The following is a 22583-nucleotide window of genomic DNA, read 5'->3' on the forward strand; positions in this document are numbered from 1 at the left end:
TCTCGGCATATGTTATAAACTGATACAGAAAAACTTGATCGTAATACAGGTCGAATACACTCCATTATCAATTCGCATGTCAGTCCGACTTCTCTAGTCAATATGGCGATTGATATCTCGTTTCCTTTCACCATGCTCCTCCCTGTATCCGCCTGAATAATCGTGTGTAAGCCTCTCACTTGAAAAAGTTGTGAAACTGAACCGGTACATACCTTTCGCTTGTTGAGACGAATCTCCCGTAGCAGCACCGACTAGAGCTTCTTTTTTTCCAAGAGCGCTATCCATGGCACCCTCGTTGAATCCTTTGATGCGGGCAGCGTCGTAATCGTGTTCCCCACGCGCCTGCTCTTCTAATCCTTGACGTTGCATATCATGGGAACCGGTCATATTTCCTACGGTTTCTTTAACGTTGCCTTTGACGTTGTGATATGCGCCAGTGGTCTTGCTGTGAAGTTGTCAGTAGCTTCGGGGATAAAACCTCAGATAGCACGTACCCGTCGCCAGACATAATGGTAGAGTTGAGTGTATGTGAGATAATAAAGTTACTGTTGAGTGTTGTTCTTGCCAGTTGGTTCTGGAATGGACTGACTTTATATAAGTGGATCCTTTGACGGGAGTGGATACTATGGTGTCATAGATGAAGCCACGATGACTTCAGGGAATTTGTGGCCATGAGATTGGGCAAAAATAGTTTGCCAGTATGGACGATTTTGGATGATTTGAATATTCCTGTACATGGCGAGAAGCATTCCGCCATGGGCCTGTTGAGATTTATCGATTATCCCCTGCAATGTGGCCGGTAGCACCTTCTGTTTCGAGCATGGCGCGATATTTGCATGCCATGGGCACCGCCATGCGTAGAGGGGTATCGACCAGAGCGTTTGCTGTTCAGAGTTGTTTGTCTAGACCGTCGAATGGATGTACTTAAAATTGTAATCAAAGAGTTGAGTGTTTATGAAGTAAGTTGACTGACCAGATATGGTGCTGTTGTTGACGGTGAGGACTTCAACTTTCAAGTTAGTTCGGATTCGGGTATGGCGGGCGAGCATCCATGCAAGCCGCAAAGATACTTCGACATGGCTCGGATGGATACTCGTCATCGAAAGACCACCGAAGTAGATGACATGGGATTCGCATCATTGTACTCCAACATGCAAGTTCTCCAACTTCCAAGCTAACACTTATAAAGAGCTAGTGAAGACCCTCAGTTCAATGAATCCAAATCTGTACCCAACTCATACTCACAACATACTCACAACAACGACATGTCTTCCTCCAATGAGCCCAAGTACGAATAGCACATCTTTCCCTCGTCGCAGTTGTGCTGACCCACTTTTAGTAAAACCTCCGGTCGATATCACTCCATAAAGGGCAACGTCGTCGGGACCATCGGTAACCTCACCGGGTCTAAACCCTGGCAGCAGAGCGGGAAAGAAGAACATGCTCAAGGAGAAGCAGAATATCAGACTGCTCAAGCCAAAGGTTACGTCGAGGGAACCATAGACCGCGTCGGCGGACACGAAGACTCTGTAATAGGCACTCTGTCTAGTGATGAATCTAGGCGGGCGCAAGGTTCAGTTCTTGAGATTTTCTGTGCGTTACCGGTTCTGATCTTGATTTCGAAGGTAACTTGCCGTATGATAAAGGCCAGGCGTAATAAGATATCAATCGATAAGCGTAAGATGGATTTTTGGGCCTTTAGAATCATAATTTGTGTATCGGTATCGAATGGAAGTGTCGTTCAAAGCAAACGAAACGAATGAGTCGATGAAAGACAGAATAATGGTAGAGAAAACTAACGAGTTGATTTTGGTGTCGTACTCAGTACGGTTTGCCCAGTACTTGGTAAATATAGAACTCAAGTGCACACAGTGGGAGCGACTGAGCAGCGCAGCGCCAAATGTCACATGTCGTACCTACCTTTTTCCACCGTCTTCCCCACCTCATGGCCACACCAGTCATCGTTGGCGTCGGGGCCATCGCCGCCGCTCTCGCAGGAAGACATTTTCTGCGTCAAGTCGGTAAAGGAGCTGCTGAGCAATGGGTAAAAGGTGGATTCAAAGCGAAAATGGATCGGACAGAGGCGTTGGCTATTCTCGGTTTGAAGTGCGCTCTTCAGCTCCATATTTCAAATTGATCTGAACGCTGAACACGTTCTTTCCTTCTCTTCTAGAGATGGTCCTCAGCTCCGGGTCAAGCTCAAAGATGCTCACCGCCAGATAATGCTCGCAAACCATCCCGATCGCGGAGGTTCGCCGTATTTGGCTAGTAAAATTAACGAGGCGAAGGATCTCCTGGAGAAAAATAAGTAATCGCTGAGAACATCTTTAGATATCTTTAATTGTGGGTCTTTTATTCAAAGCTCTTCAACGAGGAAAATTGACGTTGACGTGCAGTGTTGGCATGCTGTATCTTATACCTTATTCACGCGTTTCAACCCCCCTACGCACGCCCCAAACAACAGGGTGAACGGCATATTGTCACCGTTTATTTCCATATTCCGAGACATTGTTTTGTTGCAATGTGTTGTCTTCGCACTCTTATCCCCTAACACCTCCCCTCTTATTTCATAGGGAATGTTCGAAAGGGAATGGGTCAAATTCTTGGTCAAATTCTTCAAGTCGCGTCGGTATAAAGCTGCGCCCCCAAACAGAGGCCAAGGATGTGAACGACCTCTTTTCACCCCCCGTCGAATTTGAGTCATGTTAGCAATCACTGTCATCGCTCTCGCCGTTGCCGTTGCCGCGCATCCTCCTCTCCAACGAGCCGTAGCCAATGTTGTCACCAGCTGTGTCCAGCCCAACATGGCTGCGCTCACTTTTGTACGTGTCTCTTTTTTTAACTGCATTTCTCTCTGACAACCACGGTGATGAACAGGATGACGGACCCTACATGTATATGTGAGCAATTCAACCTCGGATAGATTGCAAAGTTTTGACGCGTTGGTGGTTACTTTAGGGACCAGATTGTCGATACCCTCGATGCCAATAACGCCAAGGGAACGTTCTTTATCAGTACGTTGCCGTTCACTCCCCTTACTCAATGTCCGCGACAACACTGATTGCGTATCTTTCTAGACGGAATGAACTGTAGGTGTCATGACCACGGATGAAGACGATATATCATGACCTTTCTATGTCTCCAGTCGACTGCATCTATAACGACGACGAAGCCGCTCGCGTCCAACGCACGTTCAGCAAGGGCCATCAGATTGCCTCGCACACCTGGTCTCATGCTCACTTGAGTACTTTGTCTCAAGGTCAAGGTGTGTTTCTTATGTGTTTTTTTTTTGGACGAACTGGCGCTCACCCATTCATGTTCTAGTCACATCGGAGTTCACGAAGACCCAAAGTGAGTATCGATCATTCGGAAACGACTCGGAAGAACTTAACGCCTCCCTGCAGCTGCGATCAAGAAGATAACTGGCGCCACACCTTCTTTCACAAGGCCTCGTGAGTTTTATTTCTTCCAGTCCTCCTTTCCTTCCGTATCAACGGCTGATAACTACCCCTATAGCTTACGGTGAATATAACGATATTGTCCAACAGGTTGCTTCGGAACAGGAACAAACTCTTGTCATCTGGGATTTCGAGTGAGGACTATCTCAATATCATTACTCTTTCCGTTCTCAACTTTTAATCTCAGTTCTGGTGACTCCGACGGCGCAACCGTCGATGCCATGAAGAGTGCATACGATACTCTTGCTGCTAGTCATCCCAGCAATATCCTTGCGCTCAATCACGAAACTCGCCGTACGTTATTCACACGCGTCTCCCGTTTCCCCCCCAGGCTAACCCTTTGTTCGTCTTTCCCCTTTCTAGAGGAAACCGTGTAAGTCACTCGAGACCGAGGCACGCACCCTTCGTGTAATGATCAACTTCTTTTGTTCCTTCCCTACAGCACGCAAATACTACCATACGCCATCTCTGGCCTCAAGAAAGCTGGATACCGACTCGTCACGGTTGCAGAGTGCTTGGGGATGAAGCCCTATTCGCAAGTCAGTTCCCCGGGACCAAAGGATGTAAGTAGACTTTTCCTTTTTGTCGTTTGGTTTGTGTTCCCAAACTAATTTGGCTGTCAAATTTTAGGATTCTTGGACCTGTTAAGGCAAAATGACCTGGTACGGAATGGACTTGGGAAACATTAAGTTACAGTGCAACGGACATGAACATTATGGACAAGCTTTTGTATTTATTGAAGTAGAGTTACCAAGTTTGTTTTGGTTACGTCGCAACATCCGTCTCTTGTATCAATTGTGCTATGGGACAGCTTGAAAGCGCTTCCTGGAAGCAATGCGCTGAACTTGTGGAATATGATTGAGATGTCTTCGAGACTGGGTACGTTAGGGTATCGTGAGCCTTGTGCAACCGAAATGGGACAGGATGAGCCAGGTTTCCTTAGCGAGCATGACATGTAAATGAAATTGCGCGCCCTGGGTGAAGAGAATTCCGAGAGAAGAACCTCCAGAACTAATATCGCTGCGAGAGAGAAAGTGATTGATACAGCTTTAAAGACTATAAGCATCAATCTAAGCGTGAGACTTGGCAGAGACCTATCACATGTCACTCTGCCCCCTTTCGAACGACCCCAGTCGTATGCGTCGTCTAAGCCTTCCTACAGGTGCGTCCCTTTGCGTTTCTACTTATTTATCTCATCTAATGACCTCCACCGTCGACTCTGCGTCCTCCTCTACCTCTACAAGTTGTCCGTCGAACCTCGACGAGGAGTTCTTTGCCGCCTGTTTGGCCATCTCAAGGCAGGTCAGGAACCAGTCTCGCATCTCCCCGACTGCCCTCCCTTTGGGCGACGCCCAAGGACGACCCGCCTCACCGACAAATACTCAAATGCCTACAGCGACTTTTATGGTAGCGGGACTCCCTGTGTCTATAAGTCTGGCCCCAGTTGGCACGTACGCAAGGGCCCTCAAGCCCAGGGAATTTACCGCGAGGCTCGCCCGGTCTACCGTCACACCATTGGGCGCACTTGGCTCTCTATCGGCAGACGCATATATCATGAACTCGACTCCATTGGCATTAAATGGACATCCATCAACCCCCTCGCCTATGCCGATGCTGGTGAGGCCAAGCCCTTCTGCTCTCTCATCCTCTCCATTGGTGTGAAACCCCACTCCCTCCAGTACGATGCTGCCGTTACTGCTGCCAATGTCGTCAAGAAGATCCTTGATGAGGCTGGCTTCCCCACCATCGAGGTAGCCTTTGTCGAGTCAGTAGTCACTCGTTCTGTCGCTGCTGGCCCCAAGCTCCTCTCATTTGACCCCCTCGATGACCTCCCCGACCTGCGAAAGCCTTTCATCACTGCTCTTGGTCTCTCCATCGCGCCCCTCAAGCACCCCCACTTCGAAGGCACAGCCGCTCTCTACTTCCGCCTCAAGAAAGACGACAAGCGCATCGCCATGTTAACCTGCGCCCACGTCGCCCGTCCCCCTCCCATCTACCCCAACACGAGCATGACGCATAGGAACAGCAGCCAACCTCATGAGTTCATCGCGCTCGGTAACATGGGCTATAACAATGCCGTTAATGCCATGATGGGCACCATCGGCGACCTCCTCTACTCCATCAAAGCCTGGAATGACGAGCTTGGCTGGCTGGGGGAGCCTGTTGAGGGAGAGAACAGCAAGGTCACTGAGAGGCGCAAGGAATACTTAGATTTGGTGGCGAAAGCGACGAAGAAGATCGAGGAGGTGAAAGCACTCCACGACGAGGTCATTAATTACCATTCCAAACCTGACCAACGCGTTGTTGGCTTCCTGCTTCATTCAGAGAAGATTGAGGTCTCAGTTAAGCCCCACAATTTTACCAATGACTGGGCCCTAATTGAGCTGTACAACGAGAAGATTGATTGGGCTACGTTCAAGGGAAACAAAATTTACGTTGGTACGTCTTTTTCCCTATCATTGTCTCCATCTCTTCTTCCGCCTCTCGTCTTCTTCATCTCTTGTCCCATTTTTCATCTCCCATGTTCTTATCTTCAGTTTTAGCTGACTTTTACTTTTCTTTCCTCCACAGGTGGTAACCTCTCGATTGCTGACTATGGCAAGACAATGTTCCCTAATCCTGTTGATCAGGACAAGTATTGTTACCCTCGGAATGGTCTTCTCCAGGCCTATGGCGTTGTCCAGGACAATGAGATCCACAACCCCCAGCACCTCGACGTCCATGGTGGGAAGTGCCTGTTTGTTGTGAAGAATGGGTTGGCCACGGGGACCACTGTTGGTTGTGCTAATGGTCTCGAGTCCTTCACCCGGATCTACAATGACTACGGCATTGAGCACACATCCATTGAGATCGCCGTCTTGCCATACAACAAGATGCGTGGCAAGTTTTCTGATGCTGGTGACTCCGGTTCCATCGTCCTTGACAGGGATGGTCGCATTGTTGGAATCCTCACTGGTGGTGCAGGCCCTACCGATGGGATCGACATTACATACCTCACCCCCTACCGGTGGGTTGAGCAGCAGATCAAGGCAAGGTACCCTGACTGCTTCCTCTATGAGGTGGTCCCGTAGGTATGTAGTGAGCTTGATGTGCAGCGGACTTTTTTTCTCGGCGGACCTTTTCCTCTCCCCTTCCGAGTCCCTCTTCATCACAATCACTCCTTCCTCACCACTTTTCCATGCCTATTAGCTCGTCTTCGATGCCGATGCCGGCGTCATGGTGGCTGTTTAGGTTCGTCTTTTTCTTTTTCTCTTATCACCTTTAACTAGCGCCGTCTATCCTACAAGCTCAGGAGGTTATTGGCTACATTACTTTATGTTTGTTAAGACATTCATTTGTCGACTAGTTGTAGAACTTCTTGTACCATGACCTCCCTAGAATACACGAAATTTTCACATGACCCGGTCAACGGTATCCCTGTCTTTATAAGCCTCGAGCATTCTAATCTCACCACGCTCGAAGTCATTATGAAGCTGCTGGGGTTCTTGACCGTCTTATTTTCCGTATGGCAGCCCTCATACGGTACGACAGCGCACAAGGACACGGATATGATCACAACGACCAGCGGCCGCCTTCGAGGGATCACGGAGGGTGGAGGTAAAGCTTTTCATACCATATTGTTGTTCCAAGCTTCCAACTAACTCCTTCCACCAGTCTCATCTTTCAAGGGCGTCGTAAGCATACGTCAATACCGCATTCACGAATGTTCATCTCGAGAATCCAGAGATTTGGCCTTGCGCCTACAGGTTCCCTTCGCTGGCGTCCCCCGGTCGCCTTTCAATCTTCCGCGGTTCAAGACGCAACGAAGCTAGGGCCTTCTTGTGTCCAGCAATTCCCGTTTGCCAGCGCCAACTTGACACAGCTCCTGTATAACACTCCCCCTCCACCAGAAGACGAGGATTGCTTGTTCCTGTGAGTGTATCGCGTTCTTTCACCCATCTGAACCAAAAGTCACGGACCGTATTACTGTCACAGCAATGTTTGGGTGCCGTCGCCTATCACTACTTCAGAACTGAAACCAGTGGTTATTTGGATATACGGAGGGTCTGTTTCTTATAAATCAACAACCTGCAAGGGCGATTGACGAACGAACTTTGTATTTTTTAGAGGCTTTGTCTTCGGAACCGGTTCCCTTCGGATGTACGATGGTGCTTCCATGGCCAAAAATCAGGACATAGTCGTGGTCAACTTCAACTACCGCACTAACGTCTTTGGCTTCCCCGCATCTCCCGACTTACCCCTTACCGAGAACAATATTGGTCTTCTAGATCAAGAGCTCGTTCTGAATTGGGTCCAAGAAAACATCATTCATTTTGGAGGGGATCCGGATCAGGTCACGATTATGGTACAGATGTTTTTTTTTTCCACTTCGAATCAAAAGAACGTAAGCAGCTCATATTTGGTACCCCCACTAACTCCCAGGGCCACTCTGCTGGGAGCGAGTCGGTAGGAGTTGCGATAAACAGAAATCAAACGGGATTCAGAGCGGCAATTATGTTTTCTGGTGCTCCACTCAGTCCTGCCGATCTACCTCCCAACTTTATGCTGTTCAACGACTTCGCGAGCGCGATGAACTGCACGCAGTCTCCTGGACCTGACCGGCTCGCCTGTTTGAGGCAAATCCCTGCCACCGTTATCAGAAACTTTACGAATGGGCCTTCTAGTGGGCAGTTTGGCGTGGTTGTTGACAAGTAAAACAAATTTCACTCTTGTTCTTTTCGCCATGATCGTTATTTTTAATCCTCCCTCTCCCTCAATTCTAGTCTCACGCATTTCGGAGATACGCCAGGAAGGATCCTCGCACACAAAACCAGACGCACACCTCTCATGATCGGCAATGCTCAAAATGATTCGTCATTCTTGACCTTGGGTATTACAAACCTCACCGAAGTGTTACAGTCTACTCTTCCGGGCGTTCCTGTTTCTGCTGACCAGATCCGGGCGTTGTATCCTGGCAAAAACGATAGTCGAGTTATCGAAGCTTTTTCAACGGATATAGGTTTTCGATGTCCGAACTCTATCTGGGGTGCTACCATGGTGAGATCGGGAGTCAAGAATGTGTTTCGGTATACTTATGGTATAAAACCCCTCGCTCCTCTCTCCACTGCAACATACCGAGAGTAATCCATAAACTAACAGGGGCCGTATTCCCCGACACTCAGCTATTCCCCAATGCAGGCGCTTGGCATGGATCCGAATGTACGTTTTTCCAACCGTTAACCTGGGTGGGTAGGACCGGTTAAGCATGAAAGTTAAACAGTGGAAGTTGTCTTCGGGACTTTCAATCGGACAACATCGAGTAACGACAAGGCAGTGTTGTCGAGGTCTCTTCAAGCTGCCATTGGAAACTTTGTAAAGAACCCTACTAGTCGTTCTCCAGCATCCAACTGGAACGAATATGATCCTGCTCGGAAGACGTTGGCGGAGTTGGCGTTCAATGGTAATGTGGATGCTGGGAGTTTTGTTAGTCCTGTGACGAGTGATGTCGAGGTACGTACTTGCTATTTTACTTCATGTACGGTGGACTGATTACCGCTTGTTTGCAGGACGGGGCGTGCAATGCCTTTATAGATGCGATACTGAGTCCAGGCACGTAGGCTATTGCAAAGAAGGAAATTCGAACTTGTATCATGTATCATATTCAGCTTCAAACCTTTTCTAAGACGATTATCGCGGGAATATTCCATGCCCCAGTACTGCAAATTCGGAAGAAGTTACCTGCCGGTTTATATTGTTCAACTTGTTAATTATTCACTTGATTATACAATAATGTTATACATATTCCGTTAAATCATCTATGCATTACGATTGATGTCTTGTTGGGCTTGTCCTTTATCATTTCGTGCATTGCCTGATCAAGTGGTAAAGGTCAAGGAGCCGTTCCTCTGACGAGAAGACTGAAAGACCACTCACCGTGTGCTTGTTGGGACTTGTCGCCAGTCACGGCACCAACGACGGAGTCTTTGTATCCTCCGGCACGGTCCTTTGTGCCTTCGGCATAGCCCTTGGCACGAGCAGCGTCGTACTCGGCCTCTCCTTGGGCGTGTTCCTCCTTGCCACTGGTTTGCCAGGACTCGGCACCGGTGAGGTTGCCGACGGTTTCAACGACGTTACCCTTCACGGAGTGGAATTGGCCGGAGGTCTTGCTGTAAACCAAATCGCGGTCAGCGAACTGTGAACTACATGGATGCAGAAGTGGACGTACTTTGGTTCAGAAGTCATGATAGAGTGTATGTGTTAAGAGTTGTGGTTTAGAATGAATTTTGACGAGGAAACAGGCAAAGCTTTTATACCTAGTTTGGCTATGAAGTCATTCAGTGGAGAACTGGCGATGACGTTACAGAGGCTGCCACACGACGTCATTATTCGTTCATCTTCCGGGCTTAAGCATGTGATTGTTTTCGCTACCAAAACCTACTTCCGAGCAACAGCCCAACCCAACCTCCGATTTTCTTCCACTCCCGGTTAAACCCAGCATGGCCCCTACCGTCACCAACTCCAACTCCAATCGCCCCACTTCGAACACCATATACAGCCATAGCAACTCCCAACACCAGCACAGCCCCAGCAACCATCGTCTTCCTTTCCCTGAACTCCAGAACCTTACCGAGTTTCTTCCTCGCAGCTCGTGGGTTCCTGGCTTTCCGTAATTTGTTCCTCTTTTTGTTGCCACCAACCATAGGTTTCTCATGATCACTTCCCTCCTCGCCTTCACTTTCCTCAACAGCAGGATACACCACCAACTGAGGACAATCGACCATGTTCTCCGCGGTATCGTCTGATGGAAGCTCCCGTTCATCTTGAGTCCAGGTGAACACGACGCTTTGAGGCCCCATGATGTCTGAAAGTTTCGGTTTGAGTTCTGGATAATTGGGCGGGTATTGCTGGTATAGGGAATCGGATTTCTCGAGTAAGGTGACCAATGGTATTGCGGGTGGTTTCAGTGGTTTACCGGTGGTCGCCGGCATTGGTGGAGGCGACGGGGCCTCTATCTGCTCTTCCTGACCCTTGTCATTTGGGTTTGCAGGTGAAGTCGGTGGTGTTTCAGGAAGAGCTCGTCCCGTTGGCGGAGATCCTGAAAGTATACCCGAAGTGAGAGGAATATCCTTAATTTCCGTCAAGTGTAAGCTATCTTTATCCTTGGAATTGAATTCAGCCTTCTCGATCGATTGCTCGGAAGGTAAACGCGTTGTCGAGAGGCTTTCGGAAACATCTTCAGATACCTCCTTCTTTGCTACCTCCGCGTCCAATGGAATAGATTCGGCCTTTGGCTCGACTTCTTCATCTTTCGCGACTGCCAGAACGACCACTTCCTTCTCAACTTCTCTCTTCAAGTCCATCTCATCTGTCAAGTGCGGCAGATTGGCCAGTAACGAATGCATCATTCCATCGTCTCCTTCCTCTTGTAATCGTTTGACTTCTGCTTTCCGAGAAAGTGTGATCTACATGGAAGTCAGTATGCGGCAAAATGACTGAAACCTAGAACCATACCGCAGTCACAAGGTAAACAACCATTATAGGTGGCCTGCATAGCAAGTAATCGAATACGTGTTGAATTAATGGAAGGGTCGGCATATCATGCGAGAATAGTGTCAACAGATTTGATAGTGCGAAGTAGGGCAGAGGGGTGCTTCTGTGTGTTGTAAGGTTCGTTTCAGACACCAGCTTCCGAAGTCAATAGGAAATCGTACTGTTCTAAGGTTGCTGCGTATTCCGGGTCTATTACCCGTAATAGAGCATTCATGAATCTAACCGAAAGGTTGTATATGTATATGCAGTCTTTCATAAATGGATAGAACTGCGCACCTCAACAAACCCAACACGGGTTCCAGGCTAGGCCCCATCGAGTCTCGTAAACGATGCAAGCTCAGTTTTTCGACACATTCCACCTGTACTTCTTCCGGCAACGTGAGGAACAGCACGGTGACTACATCGTGGAATCCCTAAAAAAAACAGACGTTTTCAGCAAGCAGCGATAAACGGTAAGAAAGCGGCCTACGTACTTGAAAATAGTGAAGCCTCGGTCTTCTTCTAAACAATGAAACCAATAGCTCTCGCAATTCCTCTTGTAGCAACTGTCGGTCCTTGTTGACATCTACAAATATCCAGAGAAACACGTTTAATGACACCTCTCCAAAGCCAATGGTCGCTCGTAGGTTCACCTACTGGATCTGGATACAAAACAAAACTTCGATCCGTGTCTAGCTGTATTTGACGCTCGTCCTTGTGTTCTTGAACTTCTAAACTCGATTCTGTTGGTTCGGATTTTAAGGTGTTTTCAACGAATAAGAGTTTAGGCCTATAGAGTGCATGTATCTTAAGGTTACTGAAAGCAATCCGATGCGACTCACCATATCCACTTTCTTTCCTCTCCAAAGCCACCTGGAAGAAGACTTTTCTTGCGAAATTCGAGCCAATCTTTTATGTCCAATTTTCTGTCGAGAGCTGTTGACATGCGGAAAACGGTGGTGGTAGGAAACGAGCGACGGAATTTCGCCGGGCCGTAGGTACAGCAAAATCATAGTTTCAATATCACACTACAGAACCGATATCTTTGTACATAAACTTCTACTCAACCCTGAGGAACCTGTACTCCCCTCCTCTGCTTTCTCCACGCCACAACCTCTCTCATCGCAGCTACAACCAACGGAATAATCGCACTGGCAAACAACGGAGTATAAACCGCATACTTATGTTCAACCGGGAAATATAACAACGCTAACATCCCCGGATGAAAGAAGGCTTTTTGAGATAGTGTTAACGCATCGCGGGACGTTGCCAAAATGCCAGTCAAAGTCATATTCGACGAGGAAGAGAGCGATTTCAGGGCTTTCAACGCATCTCGTACATCGTTACGAACTTTCTCTCCAACGGGCATGTTAGGTATCTGTTCCACCAGGCTAACGGTACTACGCAACGTGTCACTTGTGCGCACCACATTCTCGATGGCGCGATACCGTAGTAATGCGTCAATTTGCCATCCAGTCGGCTGCTGTCGAGAGCGAACAGCGCCAGATGAAAGTCGCGGAACACCGAGAAGGGTGAGAAGTTGTTGGGAAAAGGTGGTGAAGGATGACTTCAGGTCGTCTGTGGAAAGTCGTATTTTGGAGGGTGATTCCGGTAAGTTTGCTATTACGATGCCACCCCATTGGGGAATGAGGAATGAATTGGAGTTGGTCGGTTTGCCTTCCTTGTTGAGGATCTTTAAGGGTCTTCTGCTCGCGGATGGAACGAAAAGAAGGAAGTGAAGGACAGGGTCGTTTGAGGAGCTTGATGCTAAGGTAAACATGTCAGTGCATAGGATGACAGGGAACCTAGAGGAACGACCTACAAAGTGTCCATTCTGCAGAGTTGACAAAAACAGTAAGCTGCTCAGGTGTGAGCCCATAAGCCTCATCCTCCGAAAGCTTCAAAGGCTCGAAAGCTAGGGGCGCATAAAACTGCGCTTGCGATTCTATAGTGAAATTATGAAGGACAGAAAGAGCTGAAGTGATAGGTTCTATATGACGAGCTATGCCATTCGAGGCATCCCAAGCCTCAACGACTTGACCACCAGAAGAGTCTTCGTTTAAAAGCGAGAAAGAGAGTCGGTATCGAGGGGAATATTGCACGACGCGGTGATCTTTGTCTGGAAGTATGAATGACGCGAGAGTCTTTGCTAGTACCGAGGCTGAACCAATCCAGACAAGAATCATTAACTAACATCAAAGGAGAGACGAGCAACGAGGCTTACCTGAAGCCTTCTCGAGAGGAAAGAACAGTTCTCTTCCCTCTACCCTAATCTCCTGGGACTCGCTCGGTAGCACGAGATATGAGTCCCCTTCAGAACGTCCACTAGATCCACTAACTCGTATATCAAGCGCACTCGAGTCTTTTAACACGGTCTGAACCTCTAATGCAAGTGAATTGTCTCGTTTGGTGAACTCGGAATCCAAAATAATTCGGACGGGAAGCTGAAACCCCCGATGTGCCTCTGCCTGGGCATACACCTCCGACGAAGGTAATGATAGCCGTTCAATGCTGGTAGTTTGCCACCAAAGGGGTATCGCTAAAATGATAACTATCCAGTAAGAGGCTATGATTGACCTCCGAATGCGTTCGTATTGAAAAAAGATGGTTGAAGGGTTCCGGGGGCCATCCATAGGGAATGCGGTACTGACAGGAATGTGGTTTGGTGGTAGTGGAGAGGCTTCCTTAAGATAATGTTGAGCCCAACTTTATCATTCGTGTCGAGGGTGAGAAAGAGTGAGAAAGTTGAGTATTACCCAGCGCGCTTGTGCCCAACGCGGGAAGAAGCACCTACTTGCGCCTACAACGCATGTTTTTGGGTCAACGTCGCTAGACATCCTTGGAAATTGCATCACATATCACATTTGTAATTGGGCATTCGACAAAACTTCGGAAAACGCCCAAACACTTTTTCAGGTTTCCCGACATCAACGTCAACCATCGTGGGCGCTACTCTACTACGCAAACTTTCCAGAGGTATTCCTATTTTGGTCACAGTGAGGGTCGTGCTGTTGTTGAAGGATTCTTCAACCGTATGTTACAGCGGCAAGAATACGCCTATCTGGTGCTACCGTTTTTTTGACTTGAACTTCCAGTCCGACAGTAACATCGCTGTGAGCCCAGTAAGAACGTCCGTTCGAAGCCACGTATGTAGAGTACGGTTCAGATTGAAGCTGAGTTAGGGAACTCACGCTCTTTACCTGGCGATAAATAATTACACGGTCTGCGTACATTCCAGTTTGCTGAATCCGCGATTCTCACGTGAAGTGACTTGTTATTCAGATGAGTAGAACAGTCATGGGTGTAAACGATGAAATATGCTCTGCTTGTATGGTAGACTGACTCTAGGTAATGGAGCTTGAAGTGGTATTGATCCAGTTCCAAGCATTGTCAGTAGAGAGCGCAAATCTAATATGAAGCAAATCATGAGGACTTGTCGCTATAAAGCGCTCTTGATTTCCTCGATCTTCTCCCCGGCTTTGGGTGCAACGGACTCTTGGAGAGCCTTTTCCCGAGCGTTTGCCACGCTCAGATACGTGTCTGTAATAGAGAAATGCGATTTGAATGACGTAATGAGGGGAAAAGAGAAGTAATTCTTACTCCAGAATAAACTGACGACGCTGACCACTAGGAAACGCAGGTGATGTGGTACAATTGAAAAGTTGATGATTTGAGTGGGTAAGAATACACCCCTGCGCGCCAGGTGAGCCTCTTGATAGCATGCAGCAAGTTGCTCACCAGTTACGGATAAGCGTAGGCACGTAAGCCTGTTTGGTTTCTTTGCGTAAATTGACTTGAAAAACGGGTGGTATGGTGAATAGCACCAACGGATTGTATCCTTGGCCACGCTTCCTGAGGCTTTCCTTCTATGACACTCATAGAACCAAAGAAGAACGCGACAGCTCCTGAAAACGACGTTTATGGATCAATACGTCGAAACATCAGCAAGAGTATGCCTTATACCTGGAGTAAGGATAGCTTGATCGAGCCATACCTAGCATAGACAGCCACGGTTTCATGAGTGTATATTCCGCGTTCAAAGACGGCAAGGATTACCCTGTAGATGATAGCGCGCGTGGGGCTTGCAAACTTGATTCGGTTCAAAAACTGGTACCACTTCGTCATGGCAGGTCCAAAGAGCGCACCTATACGGGTGTAACAACGAGCAACGGCGACAATGAGGTCCAAACGACGCGTCTAAATCAAGTATAACGCGTTACTGTCGGACGTACCTCCATAGAAAACGAGGCGGCCAGTCCTCAGAAACTGGATATGTATGACCACAGTAAGCATTGCTAGCACTGAAAAACGTCATGAAGTACAAGAAGTAGAATGGATACGTAGGAGGCTGAATGCATTAATGAACAACTCACGTCATGATCCTTTCCTTTCCCTTCAACAGCTTGTTGTGCAATGACATCCCCAGCACCAAACAAGAAACCGGCAGTAGCGCACTGGGCCAGCATTGGTCGCCTCATCAACGCGGCACTGTTGCAAATTTAGTGATCCAAATCTTTCGAAAGAGATGATAAAGAGTAGCCCACTTGTAGGCTTTTAACAATGAAGTCATTGTTGTAATATATAGCAGTGGTGAAAACCAGTATCTAACGGTGATATGGGGCAAGAAGTGGGCGGAAAGCACCACGCGTGGGCGGAGTCATTAAAATTCACAGCGGTCCGTGCATGAAATTTTGAAATTTGCCCTAACGCACATATTCCAGCTGGCAGTCCATGGTCAAGAAGGCAGCAGTGTACTATAGGTCAATTTAATTGCTCTAACACTCAGCAAGCCAAGCTGTAATCTGGTAATTGTTTATTGATAGGGAGCTGTACTAGCGGATTTTACGGCCAAACGAACATCGAGTACAACGCGTTTTCTGACTCGTCCTGTTTGGCCGTCCATTGATGAGACCAGACTCGGACTTTAGGACGAACAGCACTGACGGAAGCAAGCTCATTTGCATTTCGCAGCCTAAAGAAACGTTCGATCGCGATGAACGGCTTTTCAATTCATATGAAGATAGGTGCGCGAGAAAGGCTGTTGAACGAGTATAGGTCATATCTGTGCTTATTCACCGTCGACCTTCGACCATGATAATATGGTAACCAAAATTGGTTTTGACTAGCGGCGAGATAATTGGTTTGTCGACAGTGGAAGGAGTGAGAGCAAAGGCTGCGTCTTGAAATGGACCCACCTGCATTCAAGCGGTCAGTACAAGTCAGGAAAGAACGACACGGATCATGACACACCATACTACCTCTGGTCATCCATCCAAGGCTTCCACCAGCTGGCAGGAGCAGCACAATGATTCTATGCATGAAATATGAGCTGCGATTAACGGACCTTTAGCTTTATCCTCAGAGTATTCCTGCGCAACCTTGTTGAAAGATTGACCCTCCTAGGTGAACATCGTTAATACGTTCTGGATGTGCGTTCCCCCAAACGGAAACAGTCTTGCCTGAAGCTTCTGTAGCGCTTCCATAGCTTTTGAGTGTTTCTCGCAGAGGATATGGCGAACGTTGACTGCGGTGGCTGCCTTCAGCTTTCCTCCCTGGTTGAAGAGCCGATGATTATATGTAGAAATGAACGTTTGAACAATCGCACTTTAGAACCAGACTCGTCTTCATTTCCACCAGATTTCCCTTTCTTGTCGTCCGGCTTCTTGTTGTTTAATTTCTTTTCGGTTGTAGCAGCTTTCTTAGCCATGGGGGCCCAGCGGTGAAACGATAACGACAACTGTGTTTAGATCATATAAGTACTCACGTGAAGTCCCACTTCACGGCACCGCAAATTTTCTGCTCTTGACTTGTTCAGTGTCCCTAATTCCTTCCTTCCGCATCCACAACCGGAAACAACATGACGGACAAAATTACTCGTATTGCGATTGTTGACTCTAATCGATGTAAACCTAAGAGGTGTGCTCAAGAATGTAAAAAAGTCAGTTTCTAACAAGTCTCTTCATCTCGATCACTCAACGATTTTTCATCAGTCATGCCCTGTCGTGAGGATGGGTTAGTGCGATGATATTCACGTATAAAGCATTGCTGATCATTCAACAGGAAAGTTGTGTATAGAAGTCAAACCTACAGACAAGATCGCTTTCATATCTGAGGTTCTGTGTATTGGTTGTGGTATCTGTGTTAAAAAGTGGGTTATTACATCTCTTTTCTCAAGTCCATCTTTGATCTTAGTTATAGGTGTCCATTTGAAGCTATCGCCATTATCAACTTGCCAACAAATCTAGAGACGCAAGTCACCCATCGTTATACTGCTAATTCCTTTAAACTCCATCGTTTACCGACACCGAGACCTGGACAAGTTCTGGGACTTGTAGGAACCAACGGTATTGGGAAGAGTACCGCTTTAAAAATTCTTGCCGGAAAATTGAAGCCTAATCTCGGGCGTTATGATGTGGGTATTTCCCACTGATAAGGTTATGTTCAAAATGTGTTCACAGCTCGTATACCTTAGGATCCACCTGACTGGCAGGAAATTTTGAAGTACTTCCGTGGTTCCGAACTTCAAAACTACTTCACAAAAGTTCTTGAGGACAATTTAAAAGCCCTCATCAAGCCCCAATATGTCGACCACATCCCTCGCGCCATCAAAGGAGAAATGATGGTTTCACAGATGTTAGACTCAAAACTAGAGCTTGATAACAAGCAGAAGCTGTGCGATGAATTGGAACTGAACAATGTTCTGACGCGAGATGTGTCGCAGTTATCTGGTGGGGAATTGCAACGGTTTGCCATCGCGATGACCTGCATCCAGAAAGCCGATGTGTAAGCTCGTTTTGGGCGATCACGGACGATTTCTGATACGTTTTCCAGTTATATGTTTGACGAGCCTTCCAGTTATTTGGACATCAAACAGCGACTGAAAGCAGCCGAGGTTATTCGCTCCCTCCTCAATCCCGACTGCTACGTGGTCGCTGTTGAACACGATTTGTCCGTTCTGGATTATCTTTCGGATTTTATATGTTGTCTGTACGGCAAGCCCTCCATGTACGGAGTAGTGACCATGCCTGCATCGGTCAGAGAAGGTCCGCGTCATTTTTGCTTATTTCCGTGAGCTCATCAATGCACCAAACAGGTATTAATATCTTTTTGGACGGTTTCATTCCGACCGAGAACTTGCGTTTCCGTGAAGAATCTCTTTCATTCAAGATGGCCGAAACTGCAGAGGAAGCTGTTGCGGACGTTACTCGTCATTATTCTTACCCAGCCATGACGAAGACGCTTGGTGGGTTCAAACTTACGGTGGAGGAAGGAAGCTTCACCGACTCTGAGATTATTGTCATGTTGGGCGAGAATGGTACCGGAAAGACGACCTTTATCCGACTTCTTGCTGGTGAAGCTCCCGATCTTGAAGCGGACAGGCAAACCTTATCTGTCTCGCTGAAACCTCAGACAATCTCGCCCAAATTCCCAGGCACTGTTCGGATGTTGTTATTGAAGAGGATCAGGCAGGCATTCATGCACCCGCAGTTCCAAGGAGACGTGCTGAAGCCGATGAATCTCGACGCCATCATGGACCAAGAAGTGAAGACCTTGTCTGGAGGAGAATTGCAACGAGTTGCTATCACCCTAGCATTGGGTATGAGTCTTCTTTTTGGAATGCTCTGTTGGAGATGCTGATACGAGACTACCCAGGCATGCCGAATGTCTCTATCTACTTGCTTGATGAGCCCAGCAGGTAAGGATTCAATCAATGAATTTCATCATGATCAACCCTTTGACGATATGCATCAGTTTCCTTGACTCCGAGCAACGTATTATCGCCAGTAAAGTCATCAAAAGGCATGTAGTTGGTTTTGAAAGCGTAGCTTGACTTGACTTCCTTATCTTCCGTCCTCGGTTTTTAGATTTATTCTACACGCAAAGAAGACTGCGTTTGTCATCGAACACGACTTCATTATGGCTACCTATCTTGCTGATCGGGTCATCGTATTCGAGGGCATGCCTGCGATAGCGGCCACAGCTACCCCGTATGTCAATGTCGCTGATATCGAAGTCTCATCCACTCAGCGGAGTCGTATCTAGACCTCAAGGTTTACTCACGGGCATGAACCGATTCTTGGCTTCACTCGAAATCACATTCAGACGTGATCCGACGAACTTCCGGCCTCGGGTGAACAAGTTGAATAGTGTGAAGGATAAAGAACAGAAGGGTGAGGTTTCGTACCTATTCAGAGCCGATGCTTGTTAAACTTCATTTTCTACATCAGTGGCGGGAAATTATTTCTTCCTTGAAGATTGAGGTTCCCAAGGGTTATCCCCGTGACATTTGGTTGTTGAGGGAGGCAGAGGACAGGAAGGTGATTGCATGGCAGGTCACGGTGGAGAGGTTACGCGGATGGACATGCAAACAGGGAAATGTGAGAAATACGAGGACATTTAGCAGTGCAGAAGGTCAGGCCGGCTCCGGTACAACCGTTGGTTTCAGGAAGCCTGTAAATCGAGAAAGAGAATCAGCGTCGCGTACTTCAGTTCTGCTTCCTGGAGCGTAGACCTCGCCTCGACTTGTGCTACCTTCCATATTATCGTTTCACCGCCAGTAACACCTAGCCCTACCTTATATTGTGCAGCGGGCATTCGTGTTCGGCCATATATAGGTGTATTTGGCCCAAATACAAGCCGCCGATCCCACGCTTCCAATCCCTGTCAGGGCCAAAGGTTTTCCTGATGACTCCTGCCATCTGCATCAGCCTTTGGTAGGTAAGATATGTCATTCCAACACGGAAGGAACAAGGAGCGCCAGTATTCATTTCCATTCGGAAACAATGTTCTTCAAGTCATTCTAAGTACCTTCCACTCTCATACCAAATTTGATTAACAGGGTCATAGGATTATGGCGGACATATTGTGGGAACCATGTTAGGCAGCCACCCAAGCGCTTTAAGTCAGCAATAATGTCGGATGGCCTACGAAGACCCGGAAGGATGGACGGAAACTGTACAATGTCAACGTTGGAATCGTCTTCAAGACGCTCAGTCATGGTCAAAAATTTGCCAGCTTCGTTTGTTCTGGAACGTCGCTGAATTAGTGGCGATCACCGTGACGGGCGTGGAAAGAGTTAAGGTTATCCATACAATTGGCCTATTCTCATAACATTTCTGAAGTGGCTATTCCTTCTGAATTTAATTTGAATTCATATTCAAACGTGATTCGTGCCCGGGACCCCAGAACATTGTATCAGACACGCGCCGTACTTCCCAGTCCGTTTGAATTTGGTTCGAGACCGCCAGGACCTGTTATAAATATGGAGGTCCTTCCGTATCTTTTGCAACTTGAACATTTCTACATCGATTATGTCCGTTCAACTGGAAGAAATCCTCAAACAACTGGACGTGCGTGTCGTCGCATCCTTGACCGGTCTCGTTTTAGTACCAGTCTTCTGGACATATATCACGCGCCAAAAGGATCTTCCTCCGGGTCCACGACCATCCCCAGTAGTCGGAAATTGGTTCAGTCTACCTCAGAATAGGCCGTGGATGGTTTATCGGGATTGGAGTCGCTATTACGGTGTGTTTTTCTTACATTCTTCTACGTGTCCGCTCTGATTCAGCCACGGCAGATTCGGACCTTATTCATCTCAACGTTTTCGGGACGCATTTGATTGTCGTTAATTCCCATAAAGCTGCCAAAGAGTTGTTTGACAAAAGGTCTGCCATGTATGGCGACCGGTATGTACTATTCATGATTCGATTCTTCCTCCTGAACTGACGCTTTGATCAGACCGCGGATGACAATGATCAATGAACTGTAAGCGTGGACATTTTTGCTAGTATCCGAGATTAAACCCAGACTTAGAGTTGGTCTGTATTGGCATTTTGGCTTTATGCCACAAGGCCCATCGTGGACCACGCACCGGAAAATATTCTCGAAAGACTTCAACTCAGCGGTCGTATCCAAATTCTGCCCCCTTGAATCGAAATGGAACAGAATCTTCTTGAAGAATCTGCTGAATGATCCTCATTCTTTTCTGACTCACATACAACAGTCAGCAAATCCTCTCGCCTACTGCCACCGGTTCTTACTCAAACTGGCTTGCGCTTTATAGTTTAGCCAGCGGGCTTTCTCTAGAACTCAGTCACGGGCTTCTAGTCCAAGAATCCGGGAAACCTGACCCTTTCATTAATGCTGCTGTTCAGTCACTCGAAGGCCTCGGAGCTGCGGGACTCTTTGGTTCATATCTAGTAGACTACCTACCGATCCGTAAGTTTTTGACACGACTCGAGATCAGACCAGCCTCTAAGTGTTTTCTACCTAGTTAAATACGTGCCTTCCTGGTTCCCGTTCGCCAGGTTTAAACGTGCTGCGGACAAATGGCGCCAGGCTGTGGACGTCGCTGGCACGGTGCCTTTCAGCGTTGCAACAGCGGCCTTAGTAAGTCAGTAGTCTTTTTTGGAACGTGCATCAGCCCACATTATGTCTCTAGGCAAAAGGGGAACTTGGGCCGTCGGTATTATCCAACCTTCTTGACTGTAAAGAGTTTAACGAAGATGACGTCCGTCGAACAACTGCGGCGATGTTTGCCAACGGGTCAGCCGCTGTGAGTCCGTCTGATAGTAATGCTTCGGCGATTATTGATGTCAAGTATACCCTTGAAGACCGTAACGGCACTTAGTTCGTTCTTCTTGGCTATGGTGTTGCACCCCCATGTGCAAGCCCGCGCACAAAAGGAGCTTGACAGTCTTCTTCAAGGGCGACTTCCTGACTTCTCAGATGATGTGTCCCTTCCATATATCACGGCCATCGTAAAGGAAGTACTACGTTGGAACCCTGCGGTACCGATGGGTGGGTGGTCGACTACTTCTCCGGCGTATAATTGTTTTTGACTCCATCCCCAAATAGCTTTTCCCCACAAACTAACCTCTGATGATTCATACAATGGATACTTTTTGCCAGGAGGATCAGTCATCGTCCCAAACAGCTGGTACAAACTCCTCTGGCACATGGTCTTCTTTGTTTGTTGAACTCAGATTTCATTTTTAGGGCGATTCTGCACGATCCGGCTGTTTACGGATCTGACGTTGACGAATTCAACCCAGAGAGGTTCTTGACTCAAGATGGTAAACTTAATCCCCAAGTTCCAGATCCTCAGGTCGCTTTTGGGTACGGAAGGAGGGTCTGTCCCGCACGGCATCTGGTAAGTTTCTGATGTTCATCCTCAATCAGTAAAGACTGAGTTTTTTAGGCATTGTCCGCATTATTCCTGAATATTGCGACTGTTCTGAGCGCATTTGAAATCAGCCAGGCTGAAGTTCTACCGTCAGGGGAGTTTACCTCCGGACTGCTTAGGTGAGGAGCAATTGACTTGATTCTGAGATCAGAAAAGTCATCTTCTTTCGCTTAGCTATCCTTCACCATTCAAATGCACCATTCGACCGAGGTCAAAAGAGTATGAACATCTCGTAGCGTCATCTACCTAAACCGGGCAAAGTTTCCTGAGTTCACATTTATCGTCTTGTCCTTGTCTTTGTACGTGACTCCTTGAGTCGGACTAATCTCACAAATCTTATCCCAGATACTTCTACGTAAATTTGATCGAAAATACACGTTTGAACCTCGGCTCAGTATGTAGAAGCAATCTCGAAAGCCTAAGGCAGTCAA

The 22583-nt window shown here is 47.5% G+C and overlaps 13 protein-coding genes across 16 annotated transcripts; 7 read left to right on the forward strand and 6 right to left on the reverse strand.

Moving 5' to 3' along the window:
* Positions 1-93: 93 nt before the first annotated feature.
* On the reverse strand, positions 94-508 carry E1B28_005724 (uncharacterized protein; the record flags this gene model as incomplete). The annotated part of the gene is made up of 3 exons (XM_043150301.1): positions 94-152; positions 213-445; positions 495-508. 3 exons carry the CDS (start codon positions 506-508, stop codon positions 94-96), a joined length of 306 nt encoding a protein of 101 aa, XP_043011388.1.
* A 568-nt stretch (positions 509-1076) lies between these two features.
* Positions 1077-1657, forward strand: E1B28_005725 (uncharacterized protein; the record flags this gene model as incomplete). The annotated part of the gene is made up of 4 exons (XM_043150302.1): positions 1077-1141; positions 1190-1288; positions 1340-1572; positions 1626-1657. The coding sequence occupies 4 exons, from the start codon at positions 1077-1079 to the stop codon at positions 1655-1657; spliced, it is 429 nt and encodes a 142-aa protein (XP_043011389.1).
* Positions 1658-1945: 288 nt separating this feature from the next.
* On the forward strand, positions 1946-2312 carry E1B28_005726 (uncharacterized protein; the record flags this gene model as incomplete). Its single annotated transcript, XM_043150303.1, has 2 exons — positions 1946-2106; positions 2174-2312. 2 exons carry the CDS (start codon positions 1946-1948, stop codon positions 2310-2312), a joined length of 300 nt encoding a protein of 99 aa, XP_043011390.1.
* Positions 2313-2702: 390 nt separating this feature from the next.
* Positions 2703-4253, forward strand: E1B28_005727 (uncharacterized protein; the record flags this gene model as incomplete). Its single annotated transcript, XM_043150304.1, has 10 exons — positions 2703-2822; positions 2878-2900; positions 2959-3014; positions 3078-3089; positions 3146-3265; positions 3325-3351; positions 3405-3452; positions 3517-3592; positions 3646-4021; positions 4089-4253. 9 exons carry the CDS (start codon positions 2703-2705, stop codon positions 3833-3835), a joined length of 672 nt encoding a protein of 223 aa, XP_043011391.1. The 3' UTR covers positions 3836-4021; positions 4089-4253.
* A 164-nt stretch (positions 4254-4417) lies between these two features.
* E1B28_005728 (uncharacterized protein) lies at positions 4418-6529 on the forward strand (the record flags this gene model as incomplete). Its single annotated transcript, XM_043150305.1, has 2 exons — positions 4418-5897; positions 6030-6529. 2 exons carry the CDS (start codon positions 4418-4420, stop codon positions 6527-6529), a joined length of 1980 nt encoding a protein of 659 aa, XP_043011392.1.
* A 294-nt stretch (positions 6530-6823) lies between these two features.
* On the forward strand, positions 6824-9055 carry E1B28_005729 (uncharacterized protein; the record flags this gene model as incomplete). The annotated part of the gene is made up of 10 exons (XM_043150306.1): positions 6824-7055; positions 7113-7132; positions 7183-7370; positions 7434-7502; positions 7566-7803; positions 7881-8149; positions 8222-8535; positions 8598-8657; positions 8719-8948; positions 9005-9055. 10 exons carry the CDS (start codon positions 6824-6826, stop codon positions 9053-9055), a joined length of 1671 nt encoding a protein of 556 aa, XP_043011393.1.
* A 198-nt stretch (positions 9056-9253) lies between these two features.
* On the reverse strand, positions 9254-9680 carry E1B28_005730 (uncharacterized protein; the record flags this gene model as incomplete). Its single annotated transcript, XM_043150307.1, has 3 exons — positions 9254-9309; positions 9372-9604; positions 9664-9680. The coding sequence occupies 3 exons, from the start codon at positions 9678-9680 to the stop codon at positions 9254-9256; spliced, it is 306 nt and encodes a 101-aa protein (XP_043011394.1).
* Positions 9681-9862: 182 nt separating this feature from the next.
* E1B28_005731 (uncharacterized protein) lies at positions 9863-11913 on the reverse strand (the record flags this gene model as incomplete). The annotated part of the gene is made up of 7 exons (XM_043150308.1): positions 9863-10900; positions 10950-11091; positions 11150-11206; positions 11265-11401; positions 11462-11553; positions 11621-11757; positions 11810-11913. The coding sequence occupies 7 exons, from the start codon at positions 11911-11913 to the stop codon at positions 9863-9865; spliced, it is 1707 nt and encodes a 568-aa protein (XP_043011395.1).
* A 117-nt stretch (positions 11914-12030) lies between these two features.
* E1B28_005732 (uncharacterized protein) lies at positions 12031-13600 on the reverse strand (the record flags this gene model as incomplete). Its single annotated transcript, XM_043150309.1, has 3 exons — positions 12031-12734; positions 12790-13128; positions 13192-13600. 3 exons carry the CDS (start codon positions 13598-13600, stop codon positions 12031-12033), a joined length of 1452 nt encoding a protein of 483 aa, XP_043011396.1.
* A 615-nt stretch (positions 13601-14215) lies between these two features.
* E1B28_005733 (uncharacterized protein) lies at positions 14216-15620 on the reverse strand. Of its 3 annotated transcripts, XM_043150310.1 has the most exons (9): positions 15512-15620; positions 15341-15455; positions 15200-15233; positions 15024-15112; positions 14931-14961; positions 14796-14872; positions 14706-14734; positions 14568-14659; positions 14216-14507 (listed from the first exon to the last, which is right to left on the reverse strand). In XM_043150310.1, exons 1-9 carry the CDS (start codon positions 15535-15537, stop codon positions 14407-14409), a joined length of 594 nt encoding a protein of 197 aa, XP_043011397.1. In that variant the 5' UTR covers positions 15538-15620; the 3' UTR covers positions 14216-14406. The 3 variants fall into 3 exon arrangements, with proteins under 3 accessions (XP_043011397.1, XP_043011399.1, XP_043011398.1); XM_043150312.1 differs by having other exon boundaries at positions 14568-14734; XM_043150311.1 differs by having other exon boundaries at positions 14568-14872.
* A 96-nt stretch (positions 15621-15716) lies between these two features.
* PIN4 (Peptidyl-prolyl cis-trans isomerase pin4) lies at positions 15717-16722 on the reverse strand. Of its 2 annotated transcripts, XM_043150313.1 has the most exons (6): positions 16573-16722; positions 16427-16519; positions 16312-16366; positions 16218-16255; positions 15912-16162; positions 15717-15854 (listed from the first exon to the last, which is right to left on the reverse strand). In XM_043150313.1, exons 1-5 carry the CDS (start codon positions 16672-16674, stop codon positions 16040-16042), a joined length of 411 nt encoding a protein of 136 aa, XP_043011400.1. In that variant the 5' UTR covers positions 16675-16722; the 3' UTR covers positions 15717-15854; positions 15912-16039. The 2 variants fall into 2 exon arrangements, with proteins under 2 accessions (XP_043011400.1, XP_043011401.1); XM_043150314.1 differs by having other exon boundaries at positions 16218-16366.
* Positions 16723-16738: 16 nt separating this feature from the next.
* ABCE2 (ABC transporter E member 2) lies at positions 16739-19917 on the forward strand. The gene is made up of 11 exons (XM_043150315.1): positions 16739-16905; positions 16958-16979; positions 17028-17115; positions 17166-17379; positions 17440-17750; positions 17799-18010; positions 18061-18564; positions 18621-18663; positions 18720-18767; positions 18833-18955; positions 19011-19917. Exons 1-11 carry the CDS (start codon positions 16825-16827, stop codon positions 19174-19176), a joined length of 1812 nt encoding a protein of 603 aa, XP_043011402.1. The 5' UTR covers positions 16739-16824; the 3' UTR covers positions 19177-19917.
* A 232-nt stretch (positions 19918-20149) lies between these two features.
* E1B28_005736 (uncharacterized protein) lies at positions 20150-22558 on the forward strand. Its single transcript, XM_043150316.1, has 12 exons — positions 20150-20492; positions 20545-20653; positions 20706-20732; positions 20781-20969; positions 21031-21185; positions 21241-21356; positions 21409-21522; positions 21581-21767; positions 21825-21906; positions 21966-22119; positions 22168-22271; positions 22327-22558. Exons 1-12 carry the CDS (start codon positions 20279-20281, stop codon positions 22400-22402), a joined length of 1527 nt encoding a protein of 508 aa, XP_043011403.1. The 5' UTR covers positions 20150-20278; the 3' UTR covers positions 22403-22558.
* The last annotated feature ends 25 nt before the right edge of the window (positions 22559-22583 follow it).

This window comes from Marasmius oreades, chromosome 3 (genome assembly GCF_018924745.1).
Source record: "Marasmius oreades isolate 03SP1 chromosome 3, whole genome shotgun sequence".
NCBI lineage: Eukaryota > Fungi > Basidiomycota > Agaricomycetes > Agaricales > Marasmiaceae > Marasmius > Marasmius oreades.